The 22,144-nt window shown below is 44.7% G+C and overlaps 2 protein-coding genes across 3 annotated transcripts in view; one reads left to right on the top strand and one right to left on the bottom strand.

Moving 5' to 3' along the window:
• COL4A3 (collagen type IV alpha 3 chain) overlaps positions 1 to 557 on the bottom strand; it is a 149,644-nt gene extending 149,087 nt beyond the window's left edge. The window contains exon 1 of one of the 2 annotated variants that reach the window (XM_075937589.1): positions 323 to 557. In XM_075937589.1, the coding sequence (XP_075793704.1) occupies positions 323 to 382 (60 nt within the window). In that variant the 5' untranslated portion in view covers positions 383 to 557. The remainder of the gene's footprint in view (positions 1 to 322) is intronic. The other variant, XM_075937588.1, reaches the window with a different exon arrangement.
• COL4A4 (collagen type IV alpha 4 chain) overlaps positions 1 to 22,144 on the top strand; it is a 112,919-nt gene that overhangs the window by 13,658 nt on the left and 77,117 nt on the right. Inside the window, exons 4-11 of the mRNA XM_075937591.1 lie at positions 5,333 to 5,467; positions 8,588 to 8,632; positions 10,577 to 10,693; positions 14,838 to 14,906; positions 17,236 to 17,271; positions 18,877 to 18,939; positions 19,507 to 19,542; positions 19,720 to 19,761. Coding sequence (XP_075793706.1) covers positions 5,333 to 5,467; positions 8,588 to 8,632; positions 10,577 to 10,693; positions 14,838 to 14,906; positions 17,236 to 17,271; positions 18,877 to 18,939; positions 19,507 to 19,542; positions 19,720 to 19,761 — 543 coding nt within the window. The remainder of the gene's footprint in view (positions 1 to 5,332; positions 5,468 to 8,587; positions 8,633 to 10,576; positions 10,694 to 14,837; positions 14,907 to 17,235; positions 17,272 to 18,876; positions 18,940 to 19,506; positions 19,543 to 19,719; positions 19,762 to 22,144) is intronic.

Raw genomic sequence — 22,144 nt, 5'->3', positions numbered from 1 at the left:
CAGGTCTCCTCGCTGGCGGAGAGCCAACACGCGCAGGGGTTTTGCCCCCACAGGAGGAAGCCTGCCACCTGAGGGGAGGGTGACAGACGGGGGAGGAGGGGGGATGCAGGCTCACCTGCTCCTCTGCATCCCAGCCCAAGGCCCTGACAGTGACAGCGCGGCGGCTACTGTGTCGGCAGGGTTCCGGACCACAACACCCAACCAGGTCTGTGGGTCAGCGGGGATCGAAGCTTCAACACGCTGCCTAACTGACCTCCATCTCCTCAGCTGCCCCGGGGTCGGCTGTCCCCAGGCCACTTCCCAGTTCCCTCTGGGGGCCTACCTGGCTCAGGTGCTGCTCCTCAGGGTCGTCTGGGGATGGAGGTGCTAGCAGCGTATCCATCGGTTCTGGTTCAGGCAGGGGCCCAAGTGGACCGGTCCTGTCGGTGTGGCCTGGTGAGGGTCCTGGAGGTCTCTGTGAGTCTTCGGGCCATGGCAGCAGTCTCAGCAGCCCAGGCCAGATAGTGGGGGCTGCAGGGGTATTGGCGGCCCAACCCTGTCCTTTTGTCGGGTGCAGCATGGCTGGACCTTTTGCTGCGGGAGCTGGGGCTGACCATCTGGCCGCCGGGCTCCAACTGATGCTAGGTCTACACTGCTGCTTTTTTTTTCCAGTTCTTTTGCTGGAAGAGGCTTTTCTGAGATTTGGCCCATCTAGACTGGGCCAAATGTCAGAAAAAAGGCTCTTTTGGAAGCCCCCTTATTCTTGGTGGAATGAGGATTACAGGGGCTTCCGAAAGAGCGCGTTTGCTCTTCCACAAAAAAAGCAGAAGAGCAAACGCATTCCCTGGACACGGAACAATTTTTCTGTGCATCGTAAGGATAAGTTACAATAAAACATTTACTACAGTGTGAAATGTTTAATTGTCCAGAGGTCAGAAAGCACTCAACCAGAGGAAAGTTCCTGTGGCTTTGGTTGACATTTTAAAGAGTTGTTCCATCTCCCACTCTAATATAAACATTTGTAGTTAATCTGATTAAATGACTTTGTCCAACCCACTCTTAGACTTTCACTGCTAGAGCTAAACTGTGTAATCATTATGGGCTCATTTAGACTACGCGGAACAGTCGAAAGAGGATATGCAATTTCCTGCAGACAAGCATCCTAGCAAAGCAAGTGCTCCCATCGGAGCCCAGGCCCCTGGCATGAGGGACAGCTGTTATCCATTCTGTGCTGGTCCTGCATCCTGGCACCTCCGCTTCATGTGCAGCGTCTGGACACCTGCGAAGCCTGGTTCTGCAGAATTTGCATATCTTCTTCCAATTGCGCTTTCGAAGGTGAAAGTATTTTAGACACGGTTTTTTCGGCCGACCCCCTCCCCTTTGTCGAAAAGCCGCTCTTCCTCAAAAAATTCCTGTGGAATTTGCATATCCTCTTTTGACTGTTCCATGTAGTCTAGATGAGCCCTGTATGTATTTTGGTTGATTTCCTAAAGTATCCAGAGAGAATTCTAGTCTTCACAAAACATAGCAGGGATAAGGGTGCCTCTGCAAATGCTTGTTAAGGGTACATCTAGACAGTGGGGCTATTTCAAATATGCTCATTTCAAAATAACAAGTGTGCTATTTCAGTATCCCTGTAACCTTCATTCCATGAGGTTTAAGGGATGTGTGGAAATAGTACATTATTTCAAAATTTGGCGCTGTGTAGATGTGCCAATTTTTAAAATAAACTATTTTGAATACAATCAAAATAAGATACACAATTTGCGTAGCACAAATTGCATATCTTATTTCAAGTTTAGGGTACTGTGTAGACACACCCTTAGATAGGGACCATTCCGATCTGTTTCAGCAGCGGCTGACTTGGGGACCCCTGGGGCAGAGCAGCTGGGGTGTTGCCGGGTTGGTCCCGCAGCGCCGAGGGGCGGCGCTACGGGACCAACCCTGCAGCACCCCAGCTGCTCTGCCCCAGGCGTCCAGATTCAGCCTGCTAGTGAAACTGACGCTGCCGGTCAGTTTCAGCAGCGGCTGAATCCCGACGCCTGGGGCAAAGCAGCTGGGGTGCTGCCGGGTTGGTCCCGTAGCGCTGCCCCTCGGCGCTGCAGGAACAACCCGGCAGGACCCCAGCTGCTCTTCCCCAGGGGTCCCCGATTCAGCCGCTGCTGAAACAGATCAGCAGCTGATTCCAGGAAGCCCCGGGCAGAGCAGCTCTGCCCCAGGCTTCCTGGAATCAGCCACTGATCTGTTTCAGCAGCAGCTGAATTGGGGACCCCTGGGGCAGAGCAGCTGGGGTCCTGCCGGGTTGGTCCCGCAGCGCCATCCTTTGGCGCTGCATGACCAACCCGGCAGCACTCCAGCTGCTCTGCCCCAGGTGTCCCCAAGAGCAGCTGGGGTGCTGCCGGGTTGGTCCCGCAGCCCCGAGGGGCAGCGCTACGAGACCCCAGCTGCTCTGCTCCCGGCTTCCCCGATTCAGCTGCTGGTCAGTTTCAGCAGCAGCTGAATGGGGGAAGTCTGTCCGGCTGCCCCAGCACTTCCGGGTTCCTGATGGTGCCGGACCATCAGGAGTCCCGGAGCATTGGATGCTGGACTAATGGAGTTTTACTGTAGTAAGTTCTGAAAAGCAGGAGTTCTATATTACATTAATTGAACACCACAACATGCATTCATCCTTCAGATTTAATATTAAGGAGATGTCCAAGAAAACAAACTACAGTGGATATTTTAGAAGAAAAAACAGAAGATTGTCTTTTAGACAAATGTATTTGCAGTTTGGGTAGAAAATTAGTGCTGTCAGGTACACTTAGATTTCCATAATTGTGGATAGTTTCTTTTTAAGAGTAGATGTAATTGAAGAAGGGCCATTTAATTCAATTACAAGGGTCTGCTCTCTTAAAGCATATTGGGCTTTTATACAAGGCGCTGTACTTAGCACCCTCCATAGCACTTTGCAAAGATGAACTAAATAGTCTTTGCAGACCCACAAGATATATATATATATATATATATATATATATATATATATATATATATATATAAAAATCAGATGATCTTTTATGTAGGAAAAAACAAGTTGCAGCAAATGCCATAAATATCTACCTATTGAGCTTTATTAGCAGTGCCAGTGAGAAGGATGGTATTTCATCCTACAGGTTTGCCCAGGGTTGTGGCCTTCTAAACTACAGGCTCTCCAGAGATATACAGAAACCTGGGCCATCTGGGGGCTGTTGTGAATCTCACCTACCTCAGGGTGGCATTCAGTGTTGATTGGCCAACTCTATGCAAGATGATGTTGACTGAGATATAGGTGCTTTGCTGTGTTAAAGAGATGAATAGAAGGGAACAGTAACATGGGACATGTGGTGCCAGGGTTTACTCACGTGTTTTTATATATATAGGGCTGTCAATTGACATGCATTAATGCCTGCAATTAATGCAGGCTAAGATTAACGCGTTAAATTTTTTAATGCGTTAATTGCAGGAGTTGATGCTGCGCTGCCCCTTTGAAGTGCCACTGCAGTGCTTCAAAGGACAGTGCAATGCTGAGCCCGGGATCAGCTGGGGACTCCCAGAAGCTGCGCCTCTGCTTTTTAAATGTGCCACCAGGCTCTTGTATTAAGGCTCTTCAGTAAAATGTATTAAGATGCCATTTAGAAAGCAGAGGTACAGCATCTGGGACCAAGGCACGAGCCAGGAATCAGCTGATACGCAGCTCATGCTCCGTCTCCCCAGCTACGCCTCTGCCTTTTAAATGTATTAAGAGCCTGGTTGCTCTTAATACATGTAAAAGCTAGAGCTACAATGGGTTTAGCTCCCGGGGCTGGGAGCTAGCTCTGCTATGGCTCTGCAGTTTTCCCCCTTATCGAGTAGTCGATGGAAATTCCATCAACTACTCGATTAGTTGATTAAACGCAATTTAACATCCGTAGTTGCTACCTACATTCCTTTTGCTGTTTCAGCTGAACATGGCCCTTCTTGCCCTAGTTGTTGTGCAGTTGCTATGCAATGTTAAACTAAGTACCATGTGAGTGTGTGTGTGTGGGGGGAGGGTCCATTTCAGCAGCAATTGAAGTGAGTCCTGTCTCAAAGGTTTGATGCAGTGAAAAATGTCAAGATCCTCATATCAAAGTCAGGAACACAAACCAAACAAACAAAAACACGTCCTCTACAAGATAAGGTAGCTTAAACTATGGTACTCTTAATTTTCATATTTTAGCAGAAGAAATTATATTTGTTCCTTAAAGAAAAGGGATCTGGTCACTCCATGCTCCCAATTATAATTGAAGGAAAAAATAGTATTCGTACAGAATCAGTTCATGTTAAAATGTCTAGACTGGGTAAAATTTATCTGTTCTGTGATCTGTTCTGTGACTTCTAGAAGTAATTATACTACTGCAGCTAACACATATTTGTCTACCTCTCTTCTTAATTTCTGACATTTTTCTGCTCTTCACACATTGAAATAAAATAAATAAACTGGCTGTTGTTTCTGTGACTGGAGATTGCATTCCAGAATTCTTTGCTGCCCTCAGGTGGTCAGCGTTGAGCTGTACACTTTCCTTTAAAAGGATTGGGGTCAGTTCTGCCGTTGTATTATGTTAGATAGTTGATAGGCTAAATCAGAAAAGAAAAACAATCTTCAAAAGGAGGAGACTGTATTTCAGAGAACAACAAATATAATGAAACAGTGACAGTAAAAAAGAGCAAAGAAAAGAAACACTTATGTACATGGTAGGAAATGTAGGAAAATTTAGCATCAACACTCCTGATCCTGGCTTAACATCAGGCCTGTCAGAAAAATAAAACAACAGTAAGAAGGGAGTAAAAAGAATGACTTGGACCTGAAAGTCTTACTGATGAAGTTACTGTTGTGAATGTCTAAATCAGCTGCAGAAGAGCAGAACAATCACTTTTTCCTCTAAAAATGTTGAACTTGCTAGTAACATCTAGAATGACTATGAGGCAAGAATTTAGTGAAAAAACAAGTTTTTAATTTTTTCCAGTTTGTTTGCTTTGTGCACTTAGCAGCACTTTGTGTATTGCCATAACAGTGGCCAAGAGATGTAGAAGCCCAAATGTAGTGTACTGGGGTGCTCTGATCCTGGAACATCTGTGGTCTGGACCAGAGAGTTCTGGTTTACAGAGGTGCAAGAACATGTATACCAACGGTAGCAAGCATACAGACATTCAAGTGGCAGTTTGGCTGGGGAGGGGAGTGGGAGAGATGCTCACTTCCCTTGTTTGTATATTAAACTTTGTTTTTCTCACAGTCTTCTCTGCACCATCACTAGCAGCCAGAGGGAGGTTAACTGTATTTGTTTACTCTACTGCCTCTGAATCATTTCTTCTGTTTCAGGGTCAGCCTGGTCACCTAGGGGCTCAAGGTCCAATAGGACCTTTGGGATTTACAGGGCCCACTGGTTTGCAAGGAGAAAAAGGACAGAGAGGTGAGAATGGGCTCCCCGGGCCCCCTGGAGGAAAAGGTGATAAGGTAGGAAATACTATGGGAAAGTCTTTTTTTAGTATATCTTGCTATATATTTTAGAATGGTGTGTCTCTGTCTGTCTGTCCCTCTGTCTGTGAATCCATTTGTTCAAGAACTCCTCTTAAACCGTAAGAGCTAGGACCACCAAATCTGGTATCCAGCTTCCTCTTATTCATAACTTAAAGCAAGGCCAGGGTTTGGTTGTGCCAGGATAAAAGGATACATGTGGAATTTGATTATTTCTTATAAAATGAAAAGGGAGGGGGTCTTGCAGTAGGGAGTTATACTGTGGAATGACCACAGGGGGCAGCAAGGGACCAGAATGGGGATCGGGACAGAATGGAGCCTGCAGGGTGGACCATGGGATAGCTATCTACTATATATTTTAGAGAGTTTGTGTATCTGTCTGTGTGTCTGTATGTCCCTCAGCTGGGGGACATGCGCCTCTCCTGGGGCTATGCTCACTAGAGCTGGAGCTGCAGAGGCCATGAACAGGCCCTTCTCATGAACAGCTGCTATGGTGACTTGGGGCTCTCTCCCTGGAGCAGCCTACATACTGAACCTCTCATCTCCAGCCACACCCCAGAATAATGATTTAAATGAAGAAAAACAAAACTTATTTGAGTTAAGGACCTGAGCAACGCTGGATAAATCTAGTAAAATATAACGGTGAATATTGCAAAATGAAACAAAACAAGAACAATAAAAGCCTTTACTGAATGTTAACATTGCACAGCTATTTCCTGTTCTTACTCATACAAAACTTCCTGTGAAATCAGTTGTAGAGATGCCTGAGAAGGGGAACTGCAGCATTTGGCCCTATGTTAGAAAATCAAAGTTGGCAAAAAAAAAGTTAAAATTCGGGGAACTAGTCTCCATTTGGTATGTCCAACCTCACTCAACTGAACATCAAGGAGGTTACATGCACATTAGGGCTGTCAATCAATGCATGTTAATACCTGCGATTAAGGCAGAGCACAATTCATTTTTTAATGCATGTTAATTGCAGGCGTTTCTGCAGTGCTGCCCCTCTGACATGCCACCGCCTGCGTGGCAGAGCCAGAGAGCAGCAGTGCAGCGCTGCCCCTTTGAGGCAGTGCTTCAAAGGGGCTGCACAATGCTGAGCCCGGGATCAGCTGAGGACTCTAGCTGATCCCGGGCTCCCTCAGCGCTGACCCTTTCAAATGTCACTGCTGAGTTTCAAAGGGGCAACGTGAGCAGAGCCTGGGATCAGCTGGGGACTTCAGCTGATCCCAGGCTCCTGCGAAGCTGCCCCTTTGAAACGCCGCCGTGACAATTCAAAGAGGCAGCCCTGCATGGAGCCTGGGGTCAGCTGGGGACTCCAGCTGATCCTGGGCTCCTGTGTTGCACTGCCCCTTTAGTATTTCAAAGGGGCAGTGCTGCATAGCTAATCCCAGGTTCCCGTGGTGCTGTCCCTTTGAAACGCTGTGGTGGCAGCACTGCACCGAGCCCAGGGTCAGCTGGGGACTCTAGCTGACCACAGGCTTCGCGTTGCATTGCCCTTTTGAAATACCGCAGCGGTGTTTCAAAGGGGCAGCGCCCACACAGCTGATCCCGGGCTCCCACAGCCCTTTGAAACATTGCAGTGGTGTTTTAAAGAGGCAGCGCAACACAGAGCTTGGCATCAGTAAGAGTACTATCATTGTTTAGCAGTGCGATTAATCGTGCGATTAATTTTTTTAATCACTTGATAGCCCTAATGCACATATGATGGGGAAGACTAGAGCTTTAAAATAATGTTGTACAATAGGCACAACTTTGCCATTTTTGTTTGACTGTTATAATTCAGCTTTTGGTTTTACCAGGTCTACAATCTATGAACCTTTACCCTTGCTTTCCTTGGTGTAATTGCATTAACTCCAGCATAAGCAAGATCAAAATTTAGCTTCTCGTGTACAACTGTACTGAAATATAGAGCTTGATCCTGCATTGATATCAATGGAAGCAGAAGTCAGTCTGCAGTATGGCACATACATATTGGCTACGTCTACACTGGCCCCTTTTCCAAAAGGGGCATGTTAATTTCACAGGTCGTAATAGGGAAATCCACGGGGGATTTAAATATCCCCTGCGGCATTTAAATAAAGATGTCCGCCGCTTTTTTCCGGCTTTTAGAAAAGCCGGAAAAGAGCGTCTACACTGGCCCCGATCCTCCGGAAAAAAAGCCCTTTTCCGGAGGATCTTATTCTTATACTTCTTATACTTCAAAGTAGGAATAAGATCCTCCGGAAAAGGGCTTTTTTTCCGGAGGATTGGGGCCAGTGTAGACGCTCTTTTCCGGCTTTTCTAAAAGCCGGAAAAAAGCGGCGGACATCTTTATTTAAATGCCGCGGGGGATATTTAAATCCCCCGTGGATTTCCCTATTACGACCTGTGAAATTAACATGCCCCTTTCGGAAAAGGGGCCAGTGTAGACGAGCCCCTTATGTTTATATTAATCTTATGTGTAATCCCATAAACTATAATGGATGAAATTAGCCTTAAGGGCTGAGTGTTATCCCCCAGTATCATTTGTGATATTCATAGCTATCATTGATCATCGTGCAGACTACACTAGCTGGATAGGCCCAGGCGGAGTCTGTCCACTTTATATCAGAGATACAAAGTGGGTGAGGTATAACTTATTTGACCAACTTCTGTGGGTGAAAGACCAAAGCTTTCAAACTACACTTAGTTGTTCTTCAAATCTGGGAAAGTAGTCAGTGTCTACACAAGGTGTTTTACTCTAACTGGCCACTTGGTCTTGAATGGTCTCTTATAATATGTGTTAACTGTTTATGCTAAACAATCTGGTTCACCTTGCATTTAGCCTAGTACACTACCTTTCCCAGACCTGAAGAAGAGCTCTGAGTAATCTCAAAAATTTCTCTTTCTGACCGGTCAGAAAGTTGGTCCTATAAAAGATATTACTTCACCCAGCTTTTCTTTCTAATATCCTGGGAACAATATAGCTACAACAAGCCATTTATCCTGCAGTGTTTGAGTTAAAGTCATGATTCAAATGTGTCTCTATTTCCAGAAAGTTTTTGGCACTAATTTTACAATATCACATCCTCCTGTTGTCCTCAGTTTAAATGTTCTTCAATTTAAAATGTCTTTTTTTAGGGTCCAACAGGAGTCCCAGGATTTCCTGGTTTAGATGGTGTGCCTGTAAGTACACTGCCAATACTGTGGCATAAAGATTACAATTAACCTGAATCCATAGGTACCTTTTAAAACAGCTTACCTTACTAATCAGATATATTTAGTTTTATACCCTGCAATCTTGTATCACCTGGAGAACGACACAGTTTGTACATGCATGAAAAACAAGGTAAATTATTATTATATTTAGTATTAATAATTCACATTACCCTATTTTCCAAATGACAATACAAATTAATTATACTTCTTAGTGGCCCATTGAAGTAAGTAAATATTATTATTCCCATTTTACAGAAGAGGAATTGTAGCTAGAGAGTTAACTAAGGCTTAACCAAATCCATGCAGCATAGAAATGCCAATATCAGAATTAAAAAACAGTAGTTTCTGGCTTCAAGGCTGTAAGGTGGACCACACAGCATCTGAATACATTTTTAAAATAGCAAAAAGGAACCCTAATTAGTTGTTCTTTTCCCATTGAAGCATTTTGAGACCTGTCATGCAGTCCTTACTCAGATAAAAACCTCACTGATACCAGTGAAAGTTTTCCTGAATAGGGACTATAGAACCTGGCATTTTAGTATTTAGGCAAATAGAAATATACCTTTGTAAAAGCCATCATATAAATGTCACTGTATCAGATGTGGAATGAGTAGGGTAAAAGGAGAGGATGCTCTATTAAATTCAATATTTTGAAAATGATCTTCTATTAGATCTAAACCCTGGGAGAGCCTTTATGGCCCAGAGGAAACAAACAAAATAGAAATAGTTCATTTGGGATGTTCATGTAGGCCAGGAAGCAGAGATCCTGTGGAGGAGATCTCTGATCCATTTTTGCTCTGTGTAAGCCTTCCATATGTAGCCTTCCATGTAGTCAGAATGTTACTAGAGGAGCTGTAATAAAACATGGGTCCATAAGGCCAAAATTTAACAGAGACGTTGTGTCTGCTACAATTGTCTGTTAAATAAAAATTTCTTTTTCAAGAAAAATAGCATGTTTGTGGAAAAAAAAATTTCCTCAAAAGTTTTTGAGAGAAAGGGATTTTAAAAAAGAATTGTTTCAGAAGTCCTAAAATGGGATTTTTTTTGGCTTGCCAGCATCCCACTTGGAAGGTTAATCTGTCAGACAAGAAACTTCCAGATAGGCAGCCAATGAGCAGTCATTTCAGTTTTCACAATAGAAAATCTAACTTTTTTTTTTTTTTTTTGCAAAAGTGAAATTTTCATGTAGAGGTGTTTAATTTTGCACAAAAGATATTTCAGGTGGAAAATCATTCTGGTGGGAAACTCCCAACCAACCCCAGTGTCCACTGCTCTCTTCGTCCTCTGTAATAGTGAATGGTCAGTCCATGGGACGGGGGGAGGAGGGTGAAAAGTCCTTTCCTCCATTCCAGAATTTGTGTGTGGATTCCCCTGAGCGTATAGAATGTTTGACTCAAAATTTGCCATATTTTCTTGAATTGTACCCTATCAGTAAAAAGGGGCATGGCTAGTTTGAAATGGCCTTAGTGTATGTCACTCACAAGGAACAAAACCTTTTCCTTATTTCCCCAATTGCTCTTTAATTCTTCCAGAAGGCATTTACTTAGAGTTTGATTTTGCCTCCATTGAAGGAACACTTTTGTTAATGATTCTGATGAGAATAGCGTCCAGTCTAATGCTCTGCCTACCCTGGCATTGCTGCTGTGCATGCCATCAAAGTACAGAATGTTAGAGGTATCAGAGCAAAACCTCTATGTTCAGATTACAGGCCCAGTTTTGTGCCTATTGCTGGATGTAAGAAAGATTCTTATAAACCTGATTGGGAGGCTTTTTCTAGTGTAAGGAGTATAGAAGCAAGACATATGTGAGTTATCCTCTGTCCCAGTTGTCACCAGTGTCACTGCTGTGTTTAGACAAAAGCTGAACCTAAATAACAATGCAACATCAATATATGTAATTAAACCTCAAAAGGGACATCCTGGAATTGAAGGGGCAAGGGGCAGACCTGGCTTGAATGGCTGCAATGGTTCAAGAGGAGATCCCGGATTTCCAGGAGAGACAGGATATATTGGACCAAGAGGCTCACTTGTAAGTTATGAGCTTAATTATAATTTATTTAACTTTCTCTCCGGGTTAACACCTTAGACTATGGCTGTAGGCCAAAGAAAGCAAGCAGACCAGGACATTGGGTTTGGTCCTTCTTTGGGCAGGGGATTGGGCTCGATGATCTTCTGAGGTCTCTTCCAACTGTATGATTATATGGTAGGCTTATGACTTCGATTATGTGAGCTTGTGTCCTGACTTAGTCAGTTTCTACACAGCACCTTTTTGAAGATGCTAAGGGCCGCCCATTCCTGTTCACATCAGTGAATTAGAGGGTGCTCAGCATCTTTCAGGATCCAATGTTAAGTTAAAGATGAAATTAAGTTTGCTAACCCTTAAACTGAAGTTCTGCAGTACTTGATCACAAAAGAACTTCTCCCAAGTCAAAGAACACAATTATGTCTGCTGGGGCCATTATGCAAGAAAAGTTTCCAAAGCTACGTGCCACTAGTATTGTTGTATAGAGGGCTGTATAAGATACATACAGTAAAACTCCGATGGTCCGGCATCTGATGGTCCGGTACTCCTGATGGTCCGGCACCATCAGGAACCCGGAAGTGCTCTGGGCAGCTGGACCATTGGAGCTGCTCTGCTCCCAGGTTCCCCAATTCAGCCGCTGCTAAAACTGACCAGCGGCTGAATTGGGGAAGCTGGGGGCAAAGCAGCTGGGACGCTGCCGGGTTGGTCCCATAGCGCTGCCCTTCGAGGCTGCGGGACCCAACCCGGCAGTGCCCCAGCTGTCCCCGATTCAACCGCTGCTGAAACTGACCAGCGGCTGACTCCAGAAAGCCCGAGGCAGAGCTGCTGTGCCCCGGGCTTCCTGGACTCAGCCCCTGATCAGTTTCAGCAGTGGCTGACTTGGGGACACCTGGGACAGAGCAACTTGGGTGCTTCCGGGTTGGTTTCGCAGTGCCAAGGGTTGGCGCTACCAGACCAACCCGGCAGCACCCCAGCTGCTCTGCCCCAGGCGTCCTGATTCAGCCGCTGCTGAAACTGACCAGCGACTGACTCCAGGAAGCCCAGGGCAGAGCAACTCTGCCTCGGGCTTCCTGGAGTCAGCTGCTGATCAGTATCAGCAGCGGCTGACTTGGGGACACCTGGGGCAGAGCAGCTGGGATGCTGCCGGGTTGGTCTCGCCGCACCAAGGGTCGGTGCTACCGGACCAACCCGGCAGCACCCCAGCTGCTCTGCTGCAGGCGTCCCGATTCAGCCGCTGCTGAAACTGACCAGCAGCAGCTGAATCAGGGACGCCTGGGGCGGAGCCGGACTATCGGAAGGGGAGGCTATGAGGGATCTGGGGTGGCATCTCCCTCACCCCACTCCAGACCCCTCATAGCCCCCGCTTCTGATAGTCCGGCAAATCTGATAATCCGGCACCCCCTGGGTCCTAAAGGTGCTGGATTATCGGAAGTTTACTGTACATACCAGGGATATTAAATTTAGTTTAATCAACTAGTCGATGGATTTTCCGTCAACTAGTTGATTAGTCGACAAGTGGGGGAGCCTCAGTGGGATTAACTCCCAACCTGGGAGCTAACCCCCTGCAGCTCTGCTTTTTAAATGTATTAAGAGCCTGTTGGGACAGCTGATTCTCTGGTCACGCAGGGTCCCCTCCGCTGCGCACCAGCCTTTTAAATGTATTAAGAGCCAACACTTAAGAGCTGTCAGGCTCTTAATGCATTTAAAAAGTCCCAGACGCTGCGCCTCTCCTGAGCACGAGGTGGGACCACTGTTTCCTGGCTTGCGCCCACTACCCCCCTGTCTGCCCTGCCCCTGTGGAGATGGTGTTGGGGGGAACTGGCTTTTAAGCTGGCTCCCCCCAGCACTGGTTCCTGCTCCCCACCTCTTGCTGACTCTAATAGAGGCAGCAAGCGGGGGAAGCGACTAGTTGACTATCTGATAAGCTTTTGCTTATCAAATAGTCAACTAGTCGTTTGCATCCATAATTTATATGTACACCCTTCAGGCACCTTTACAATACTTGCCTAAATTATGCCTCACCTGCTACACTACCATTCATACCCATGCTAGGGGGACTGTATGGGTTTGTATGCAGGCACGTACGCAGGAATTTCTGTGGGGGGAGGTGCTTTTTTTGTAAGTGTGGACCACAAAGGTGTGAATGTACCCCCATAATTCCCCAAGTAAGCAAGGAAACCAGCCCCAGCCTTCCCCCAGTTGGTCAGAGCACGGGGGAAGGAGACTCAGGTAACGTGCCACTCCTGCCTTTCCCTGGCTGGCTGGATCATGCTTACTTGGGGAACCAAGGGGGTGCTTTCACAGCCTTTGCACCCCCACCTCTGCATATAGGCCTTGTATACCATATGCCACTAAAAGAAGCCACTAAAAGAAGCATGGCATGTATACATAACTTGAGACACACACCATCATCTTATGTTCTACCGTATAATAGCCAGCCACAGTCTGACCCTGAGGTATATTTTATAAAAATGAAATATTTAAAATTATCTCTAAGATTACTAGCCTTTCCCTCTGAAAAAAAGTGTATCTGAATTTAAATTACTCCAATATTTTAATACAGGCTAAAGTAAATTAAAATCTCAGAACCAAATCCTTGGTTGGTGGAAAAAGGTAGCGCTCCAGTGAGTGCAATACAGTTTATGCTGATTTATACCAGCAAAGGATCTGACATAGTTTTTGATGTTCTGCAAAAGCACAGAATTGCTAAATTGAGACTTAGAACAAAGTTAGAGCCTGAATCTGCTGGTTCTAGGAAATCTGAGCCTTAGCAGACCTATCACAGCATATAAAAGAACATAAAACAACACACACACACAGCTTGGGATCCAAATTAAAATACGCACACCAAGAAATTAGGCTTTCTAGGAAAACATGACAAAGTGAAAACAAAGATCTTAATTATCTGTTCAAGTATGATAATGCCACACCAAGCTCTGTATATAGATTGATTCCCAAACTTATTAATTGATTTATTATCCCAGATACTAACCTGATTACCTACTACAAGTACATCAGTGGACTTTTAATTTCCCTGTTCCTTCCCATTTACATCATGTTCCTGTATAATTTTGTCATAAAATAAGTGCATGGTAATTTCACTTATCTTAAATATATACCTGTAATTGTCCCTTTAAATAAAAAATAAGTGGTTGAAAAAAATTAAAGCGTTAACACACAAAACCCCAGCTTAAGAAGCTGAAAAGGTGACAAGATACATTTAATAAAAATACTTTGTTGCACAAACAAAATCAGACCTGGAATTTGTTGAGAGATATAAGTGGAAATAAGGCAGAAGCAAATGTAGCTTTCAATTGGACTGCTTCAGAGCAACCTGTTTGATGGGTCCATTCTCCTGCAGCTGCCTCCAGCTGTATGCAGATGCTGCTCTTCAGTTTATTATAGCAGTCATATGATAGGTACTTTCCTATTCATTTCCAACCTCAAGCTTTAGAATGTCCGTGTAAGACCAGGATATCGTCTGTTACTGCGTACAGATTCTGTATATTTAAGTTCCATAAAATGATATCCTGGTTCTGTGGACACCTTAGACGTCACGTTTGTTTTTGGAATATTCTGAAAATTGGATACACTAATAATTGAAGAACTTAAAGTTTCTTTAGGTACAGCAGTTGTTACTTCCAAATTTCCTATCTTAAGATACAACTGGCTTCTTAAAAATCCTGGTATGAATGTCTAAGGAAGGTAAAGAACTTATATTCCAGTAGCCACTGTATCCATTGAAATTAAATATAGCTGGGAGACAGAGTCTTAATTAGGGATGTGAACTGTTAACATCTTTCCAGTAACTGGTTAGCTGGCAGCCCTGTGGGACTGGGGGCCAGTGGACGGCAGTACTGCGGGACTGGGAGCTGGCAGCTGACAGCTCCATGGGGTAGGGGCTGCTCCAGCCAGACCTGGCACACCACACCCCGCTGGGCTGGAGCAGCCCCTGCCCCTAGGATCCTGCTTAATTGGATAAATGTAACTTTAACCAGTTCACTGATTAAATGGGACTTTACATCCCTAGTATGAATGCCATAAAAATTGAGACATCACTGAAACAGTACACCAGTATAGAGTATCAGAGGACAGATCTTGTTGTTATTGCAGAACATAATCTAATTTTAATTATTGATTGGTTTTTCAGGGTATTCTTGGGCAAAAAGGAGAAAAAGGAAACTCTGTGTATATTTCAGATTTCATTAAAGGTGATCCCGTAAGTATATTATTGTGGAAATAATCATAAAATGTAGGAAGATATGTATAGTAAGTAATATAAGTATTTTAATAACACCAAATTGTTGAATAAAATCTAATTTATCTATTTTTAAAATGGAAATTAAATGCAAATAGGTTAACTACAGTATACAGATTGAGTTATTAATTGTCCTCAAATAAGGAAATTCCCACAACAGCTGTAAATTGCCCCCCAACTTTTCAGGGATATATGCTTAGGCATTAAAGCTAACAGCATGTGCAGTAAAGGAAAATTCTACAAAGGTACAAAAGCTGAATTAGAGTTGCTGTGAGAATCATAACTTCAAATTGCCATGGACGTGAGTGGAAGTATAACCTCTGGCTTGGTGTTGTATATACAAAGGCCAAATCTTGACCTAGAGCCAAACACTTGTTGAATTTTGAGCCTTATGGATAGCTGCTGGGTAACACAGTTGGTACGTTGAGCTGACCGAGTACATGAATGGAAGTGGTGTAACACTCCTTTCAGCAAGATGCCTTTAAATTTGCTAATTGCTTCCAGTTACAGGTTTGGTCTAGTATGGATCTGCCTCCTGCACACCACATCCACTTGGGAATACCATTATCATTACTTAATTCCAGTAGTGCCTACTCTGTACTAAGTGTTTTTCAAACATAAAAGGAGGCCTGGAGACTCCCCTAAAAGGGGTTACATGCTGTGGCATCGATCCTTCAAACATGTATGCACAGACTAACTTTACTTTGCAGACTCGGTATCTAAAAGAGAGCAGATAGAGAGATGGAGGCTCAGGGAGAGGAGAATAGCAAACCAGCAAAATACTGATAAGCAAAGCTGTAAAATACTAGGATTGGCCATGTCATGATAATGCAGCATTTTAATGATGCTTTAAAAGAAAAAAACAAACCTATGAGCACATTCTTTACTGATATACGGTTCCATTGACTTCACTGGATTTATGCTGACTTGTATCAGCTCAGGTTCTAGACCTTTATATCTCCTTCTCTGCCCTGTAACTATGACACAACTCCCACTGAGTTCAGCAGAGCAGCACACACAGGGAGTGCCCTGCCGTGGAAGTCTTGCCCATCTCTTGATGGACTTAGTCCTTTGTACTCTGGAGTGATATTGTCTTGATTCTTGCTGATCAGAAAAATGTTTTGTCTTTTTCATTCTCTTGTGCAGTAGTACACCAGAATGCAGTCTGTGGCTCCTGACCTTTTGCATTTAATCTTCATCTGGAATTAGACTAATAGTAAAATCTCTACTTAACCTTATGTTTAAATGTAGGGATGTTCCTAAAGTGAATACAGTGCAGTCCAACTGTTGAGCAAAAAGTCTGGAGCTCCTAACACCAGTTTTCACTATGGCACTTTTCATGCAATCAGTTTGGGCATATTTTTAAATCAACAAAAGTATAATCAAATACATGACTTCAGCTGTTCTCCTAAGAACTGTTCCGTGATTTAGAGACTCATCAGTGCATGTGTATCGGAAGTCAGTTATGTTTTTTCTGTATTTTCTTTATTTTTGGATATTTTTGTGTTTTTTATAAAGGCTCTCTCAGTGTCCCATCTTTCCTTTTCATTGATCCAGTACTGACATCATAATCCTTTTCCTATGACAATGCAGTCTGTTACCCTGGAAATTATTGTGCTGTCACCAATTCATCATTGTGTCTTAATTAACTATGAGATCAAAAAGAAAATTTGGGCATGAGGAAGCCAGCCTTTCCTTAAAATACTAAAAGCTTTAGTAAATAGATGATATTATAAAATGTATTATTAAGAGTCTCTAAAATATGTAAATGTATTTCAACAATTAGATTATATTTGCAATATCAAATTCTTCTTTAAATCCAAAGCTTGATGTTATTTAAATGATTTTTTTCAATATACAGGCAGTCCCCGGGTTACAGGGATCCGACTTACATCGGATCCCTACTTACAAACGGGGTGAGGCAACCCCCCACTAGCTGCTTCCCCCCCAGCAGACCAGGGAGACGCGAAGCTAGCACCCCCTCCCCACCCTCCAGCAGACCAGGGAGACGCGGAGCGGCTTTTCTCAGCAGACACCTCAGCTTGAGAATAAAGGACTGAAGGAAGTGAGGTGTGGGAGAATAAAACTGAGCTCTGGAGAAATGTTTGGCTAGAGTTTCCCCTACAATATGTACCAGTTCCGACTTACATACAAATTCAACTTAAGAACAAACCTACAGTCCCTATCTTGTATGTAACCCGGGGGCTGCCTGTATTGAAAATCACATGTTGGCTCATAATTCTGTGTAAGTGAAAGTATGACCCTCTATTAAAAATGCTTGTCATTCCAGGGAGCAAGAGGTGAACCAGGGCTCCCTGGCATACCTGTAAGTATCTTTCTTCAGCTCACATACTTGTTTGTTATTGTTGAACAACATACTGTAGTATTGTCATATACTGAAAGTGAGTAACCCTCACTTATGAACGGTCTCATTAAAAAAGTATGACAATAGGAGAGAGAACAGACCACCTTAGCAAGACTTGCCTGTGTGGGACTGATGGTCTTCCCAGAGGGTACGTCTAGACTACATGGCTCTGTCGACGGAGCCATGTAGATTAGTGTACTCTAAAAAGGGAAATAATCGCCACTTCATTTGCATCAAAATGGCTGCTGCGCTGTGCCGATCAGCTGTTTGGCGGCACAGCACATCCCTACATTCCACGAGGCATAACGGGGCGGTCGACAAGGGCTTCCCTTGTCAACCGCAGAGCGTCCAGACTACCGTGCTGGGCCCCCAACAGCTGATCGGCACAGCGCGGCAGCCATTTTTATGTAAATGAAGCTGCGATTATTTAAATCGCCACTTCATTTCCCTTTTTAGAGTACACTAATCTACATGGCTCCGTCGACAGAGCCATGTAGTCTAGACGTACCCTCTGGGAAGACCATCAGTCCCACACAGGCAAGTCTTGCTAAGGTGGTCTGTTCTCTCTCCTATTGTCATACTTTTTCAATGAGACCATTCATAAGTGAGATCCAGTGTGGGCTTGTTACACCCTGTCATATTTATATACATTACTAGTATGTACTAGAAAGATAGGTGAGAGAGGTAATGTCTTCAATGAAAGAGACAAGCTTTCAAGATACACAGAGCTCTCCTTCAGGTCTGGGAAAGGTACTCACACTGTCACAGCTAAATACAAAGCAGAACAGATTGCTTAGCATAAATAGTGACACATTTTGTAAGAGCATTAAAGGTGAAGTAGCCCACCTCTGCAGTCATTTGACAAAAAAGGTCAGTAGAAGTATAGATTGTTGTAATAAACCATCAATCCACTGTCTTCGTTAGCTTATGATCTTAGTGTCTAGCAAAGTTATGAATTTAAGCTCCCAGACTCATCTTTTGAAAAGTGCTGTGCAGGTTTCCTTTGAGGATGAGGACTGAGAAGCCAGATAAGGAGTGATCATTTTGTGAATCTGTTCCACCTTGTAGTTGGCTGTGACGCTATCTGTCTCAGACTTGAAGAAAAGCTTGGTGTTAACTCCAAAGCTTGTCTTCATCAACAGAAGTTGGTCCAATAAAAAAAATACCACCTCACCAACCTCATTTCTCTAATACCTTGGGACCAACACAGCTACATCACCACCACAAACAACAATACTACATACCAGTATAAATGTACACTAACTATATAGTACATATAATGTATTATATACTAATATGAATAACTATTATTAGCTAGTGTCTGCACTACATGACCTAGGAGTTGTTCTAGAACATCAGCCAAATGGGAATAAAAGCACCAGGCTGCCAGTTGTACATGACCAGAACAATGCCAATGGGACATAGAGGGAGTCCAAGCAATATAGCATTCAGGAGTTTAATGAGAATTGGGAATCAGTGTGAGACATGTTAAGTAATTTGGTATGAGGAAACAATTGAGATGCTAATGTTTTCACGAATAAATACATCTTTCCCCCTCTTTTTCAGGGACCTAGAGGCAATAGGGGACCAAGGGGCCCATATGGATTCCCAGGCCAACCAGGCTTGCAAGTAAGACCGGCACTGTTACATAATGCTGCATTTTGCGATTATATATAAATTCAACCAAAAAATTCAGCCCCAATGTAAATTCACACCTAAACATTTGGTATAAGGTTGTTAATTAAAGGGCCTGACGCTTCCTGGCCTTTACATTCATCTGCAGTGGGAGAATGAGAGTATAAAGGCCTTTTCCCACATGTATGTGCACATACAGGTAAGATCCATGCAGAATTCCAGTCCATAGGTACAGGGAGTTTGGGTAATACTCTCTTCTGACTCGTCCCTTGCAAACAAAGTTCTGAAGGAGGCAGGGAAGGTATAGTGCCAGAAAAGTTAAGTTATAGAGCCAGAACACCAAACTGCTGAGGGCAGACAAGTGGAATAACTGGCCATGAGGGGTTGCACCATCATTCCATCGGGAGGTGAGGCTCTAGTCTAGGCACATAGCTAATGCACCTCAAGTGACCTGTGGGAGAAATTTTGCTTCCTCTAGGAAGGTTCAGATCTGGATCATTCTTAGTGCAAAGCTGTGCCCTCAAGTCAGAATATTAAGTTGTCTCACTCTCTTTTTTAAAGGGTGCTCCAGGCCTTCCTGGGTTGCCAGGTGAAAAGGTGAGTGTCTGTTTTCCATGGGATTCGTACAGTTGCAGTGAAATGTATACTTATACAGACATTTATGGTATTGTGTGACTATAGCAATGTTTTAAAATACTGAAATTGTTAAATTATTATGCAAGTATTTTGTGAATGTTTTTACTCATCATCCATTGTTTTGAATTTTTTTATTAGGGCAGTCCAGGGGTTGGAGTGGAGGGACAAAAGGGGGAGCCGGTAAGCAAACAATTAATGATATTAAAAATGGCTTGAGTGTAGAATTAAATGTTCTCTTAGGAGAATACATAGTCCATATACTTAGCAGATGGTTCCTATCGTTAGTTACAGCCGTCCCTGTAGTTTTACACAGTGTCCTGATCCTGCACAGAAAGCTGTATAGGCAGACTGCACACCTGCTTGAAGTCTCTCAGGGTATGTCTACACTACAGCACTAATTCGAACTAACTTAATTCAAATTAGTTAATTTGAACTAAGCTAATTCGAACTAGTGCATTTAGACCTAAAAACTAGTTCGAATTAGCATTTTGCTAATTCGAACTAGCAAGTCCACATTGAGTGGACCCTGAACCGAAGTTAAGGCTGGCCGGAACCATTGCCGGCAGGGCATCAGGTTAGGACTTAGAGCGTGGAGCTGCTGTCTCAGGCTAGCCGAGGGCTGTACTTAAAGGGACCCGACCCCCACCCTGGACAGACAGTTCTCAGGGTTCCCTGCTTGCTTGTCTATGTCGATGAGGGACAGCAAAGCAGTCCTGGCTTGGAGTGCCCTGAATGCCCACACTCGGCACATCACAGCACTCGGCCATCAGCCCGAATGCACTTGCCCCAGGCTGCCATCCGTGGAGGGGGGTCAAACGGGGGCTGCAGGAGAGGAGCCCGCAGAGCCACCCCAGTCCTCCCCTTCGGGGGCTCGTACCCCATTCCTCCCTCACCTCCTTCCACGTACCCCTCCCTAACCTCTCCTTCCTAATGTACAAAATAAAGGACATGTGTGTTCAAAAATAAAAACTCTCTTTATTGAACAAAACTCGGGGAGACTGGGAAAAAGAGGTGGGAGAGGGGAAGAGAGAGGGTGGAAGAGGGGCGGGCAACTAAAATGATCAGGGGTTTGGAAAAGGTCCCATATGAAGAGAGGCTAAAGAGACTGTTACTTTTCAGCTTAGAAAAGAGGAGACTGAGGGGGGATATGATAGAGGTCTATAAAAGCATGAGTGGGGTGGAGAGGGTGCATACAGAAAAGTTCTTCATTAGTTCCCGTAATAGAAGGACTAGAGGACACCAAATGAAATGAATGGATAGCAGGCTTCAAACTAATACCAGAAAGTTCTTCTTCACAAAGCAAATAGTCAACCTGTGGAACTCCTTGCTGCAGGAAGCTGTGACGGCTAGAACTAGAACAGAGTTTAAAGAGAAAGGTTAGATGAATTCATGAAGGTTGGGTCCATGGAGTGGTACTAGCCAGGGGGTAGAAATGGTGTCCCTGGCCTCTGTTAGTGGAAGGCTGGAGATGGATGGCACGAGACAAATGGCTTGGTCATTGTCTTTGGTCCATCCCCTCCAGGGTCCCTAGTGTTAGCCGCTGTCAGTAGACAGGCTACTGGACTAGATGGACCTTTGGTCTGACCCAGTACGGCCATTCTAAGCTCAGGGCTCAGGGTCTCACTGGACCACCCTGATTTTCATGCAGACCTGCTCCTGGGTGGCCAGGCTGGCAGCTATCCTGCCCTAGACGGCCACTTTCCTGTCCACGATCTCCGCACTAGACCAGGTGGGTGCCCGTTTCTTGCGGACCTGGGCAGGCTCCCGGGAGCCGCCAGCCTGGTCCCGGGAAGAGGTGGAGGGCTGGGTGGCAGTGGGTGGCTGGTTCGTGCCGTGCTAGATGCAGGGTCTGCTGGCTGGGTGCTGGCAGGCTTGCACCTGGCACGGGCACCGTAGCCAGACCGTGCCCCTTTAAGGGCTCTGGGGCCGGGAGGGGGGCAGAAGAGTTTCCCTGGTGGTGCCCAGAGTGGTCACTAGGGAAAGCTGGGGAGGGCTAGCCTCCCACTAGTTCGAATTAAGTGGCTACACAGCCCTTAATTCGAACTACTTAATTCGAACTAGGCGTTAGTCCTCGTAGAATGAGGTTTACCTAGTTCGAATTAAGCGCTCCGCTAGTTCGAATTAAGTTCGAACTAGCGGTTTGCCTGTGTGGCACCTATCAAAGTTAATTCAAACTAACGTCTGTTAGTTCGAATTAACTTTGTAGTGTAGACATACCCTCAGATTTCATTGGCACTTCAAGTACTAGGGTATAGTATAGTATATTATAGTATGAACTCCTGTAATGGATAGATATAGGGAGCTGTAAGCTGGCTGTTTTAGTCCTGGGCCCCTGACCTGTGTTCAGGCCTGTAAGTAAAGGTCCATGGGGTTTGAGGGCAGGGCAGGCAGCAATGCAAACCCAGCCTCCCCTCCCCCCCCCCCCCCCCCCCCCCCCCCGCAGTCAATAAGGCCCCAGGCTCTCATGCAGGGCGGGGCAGCAATGCAAACACAATCCCACAATTAGTAAGGTCCGGCCCACAACATTTTGGCACCTGAGGCAAGGAGCTCAAATGATGTCCCC

This window comes from Pelodiscus sinensis, chromosome 10 (genome assembly GCF_049634645.1).
Source record: "Pelodiscus sinensis isolate JC-2024 chromosome 10, ASM4963464v1, whole genome shotgun sequence".
Taxonomy (NCBI): domain Eukaryota; kingdom Metazoa; phylum Chordata; order Testudines; family Trionychidae; genus Pelodiscus; species Pelodiscus sinensis.
The sequence above is the reverse complement of the archived record's forward strand: the minus strand, read 5'-3'. Positions and strand labels throughout refer to the sequence as shown.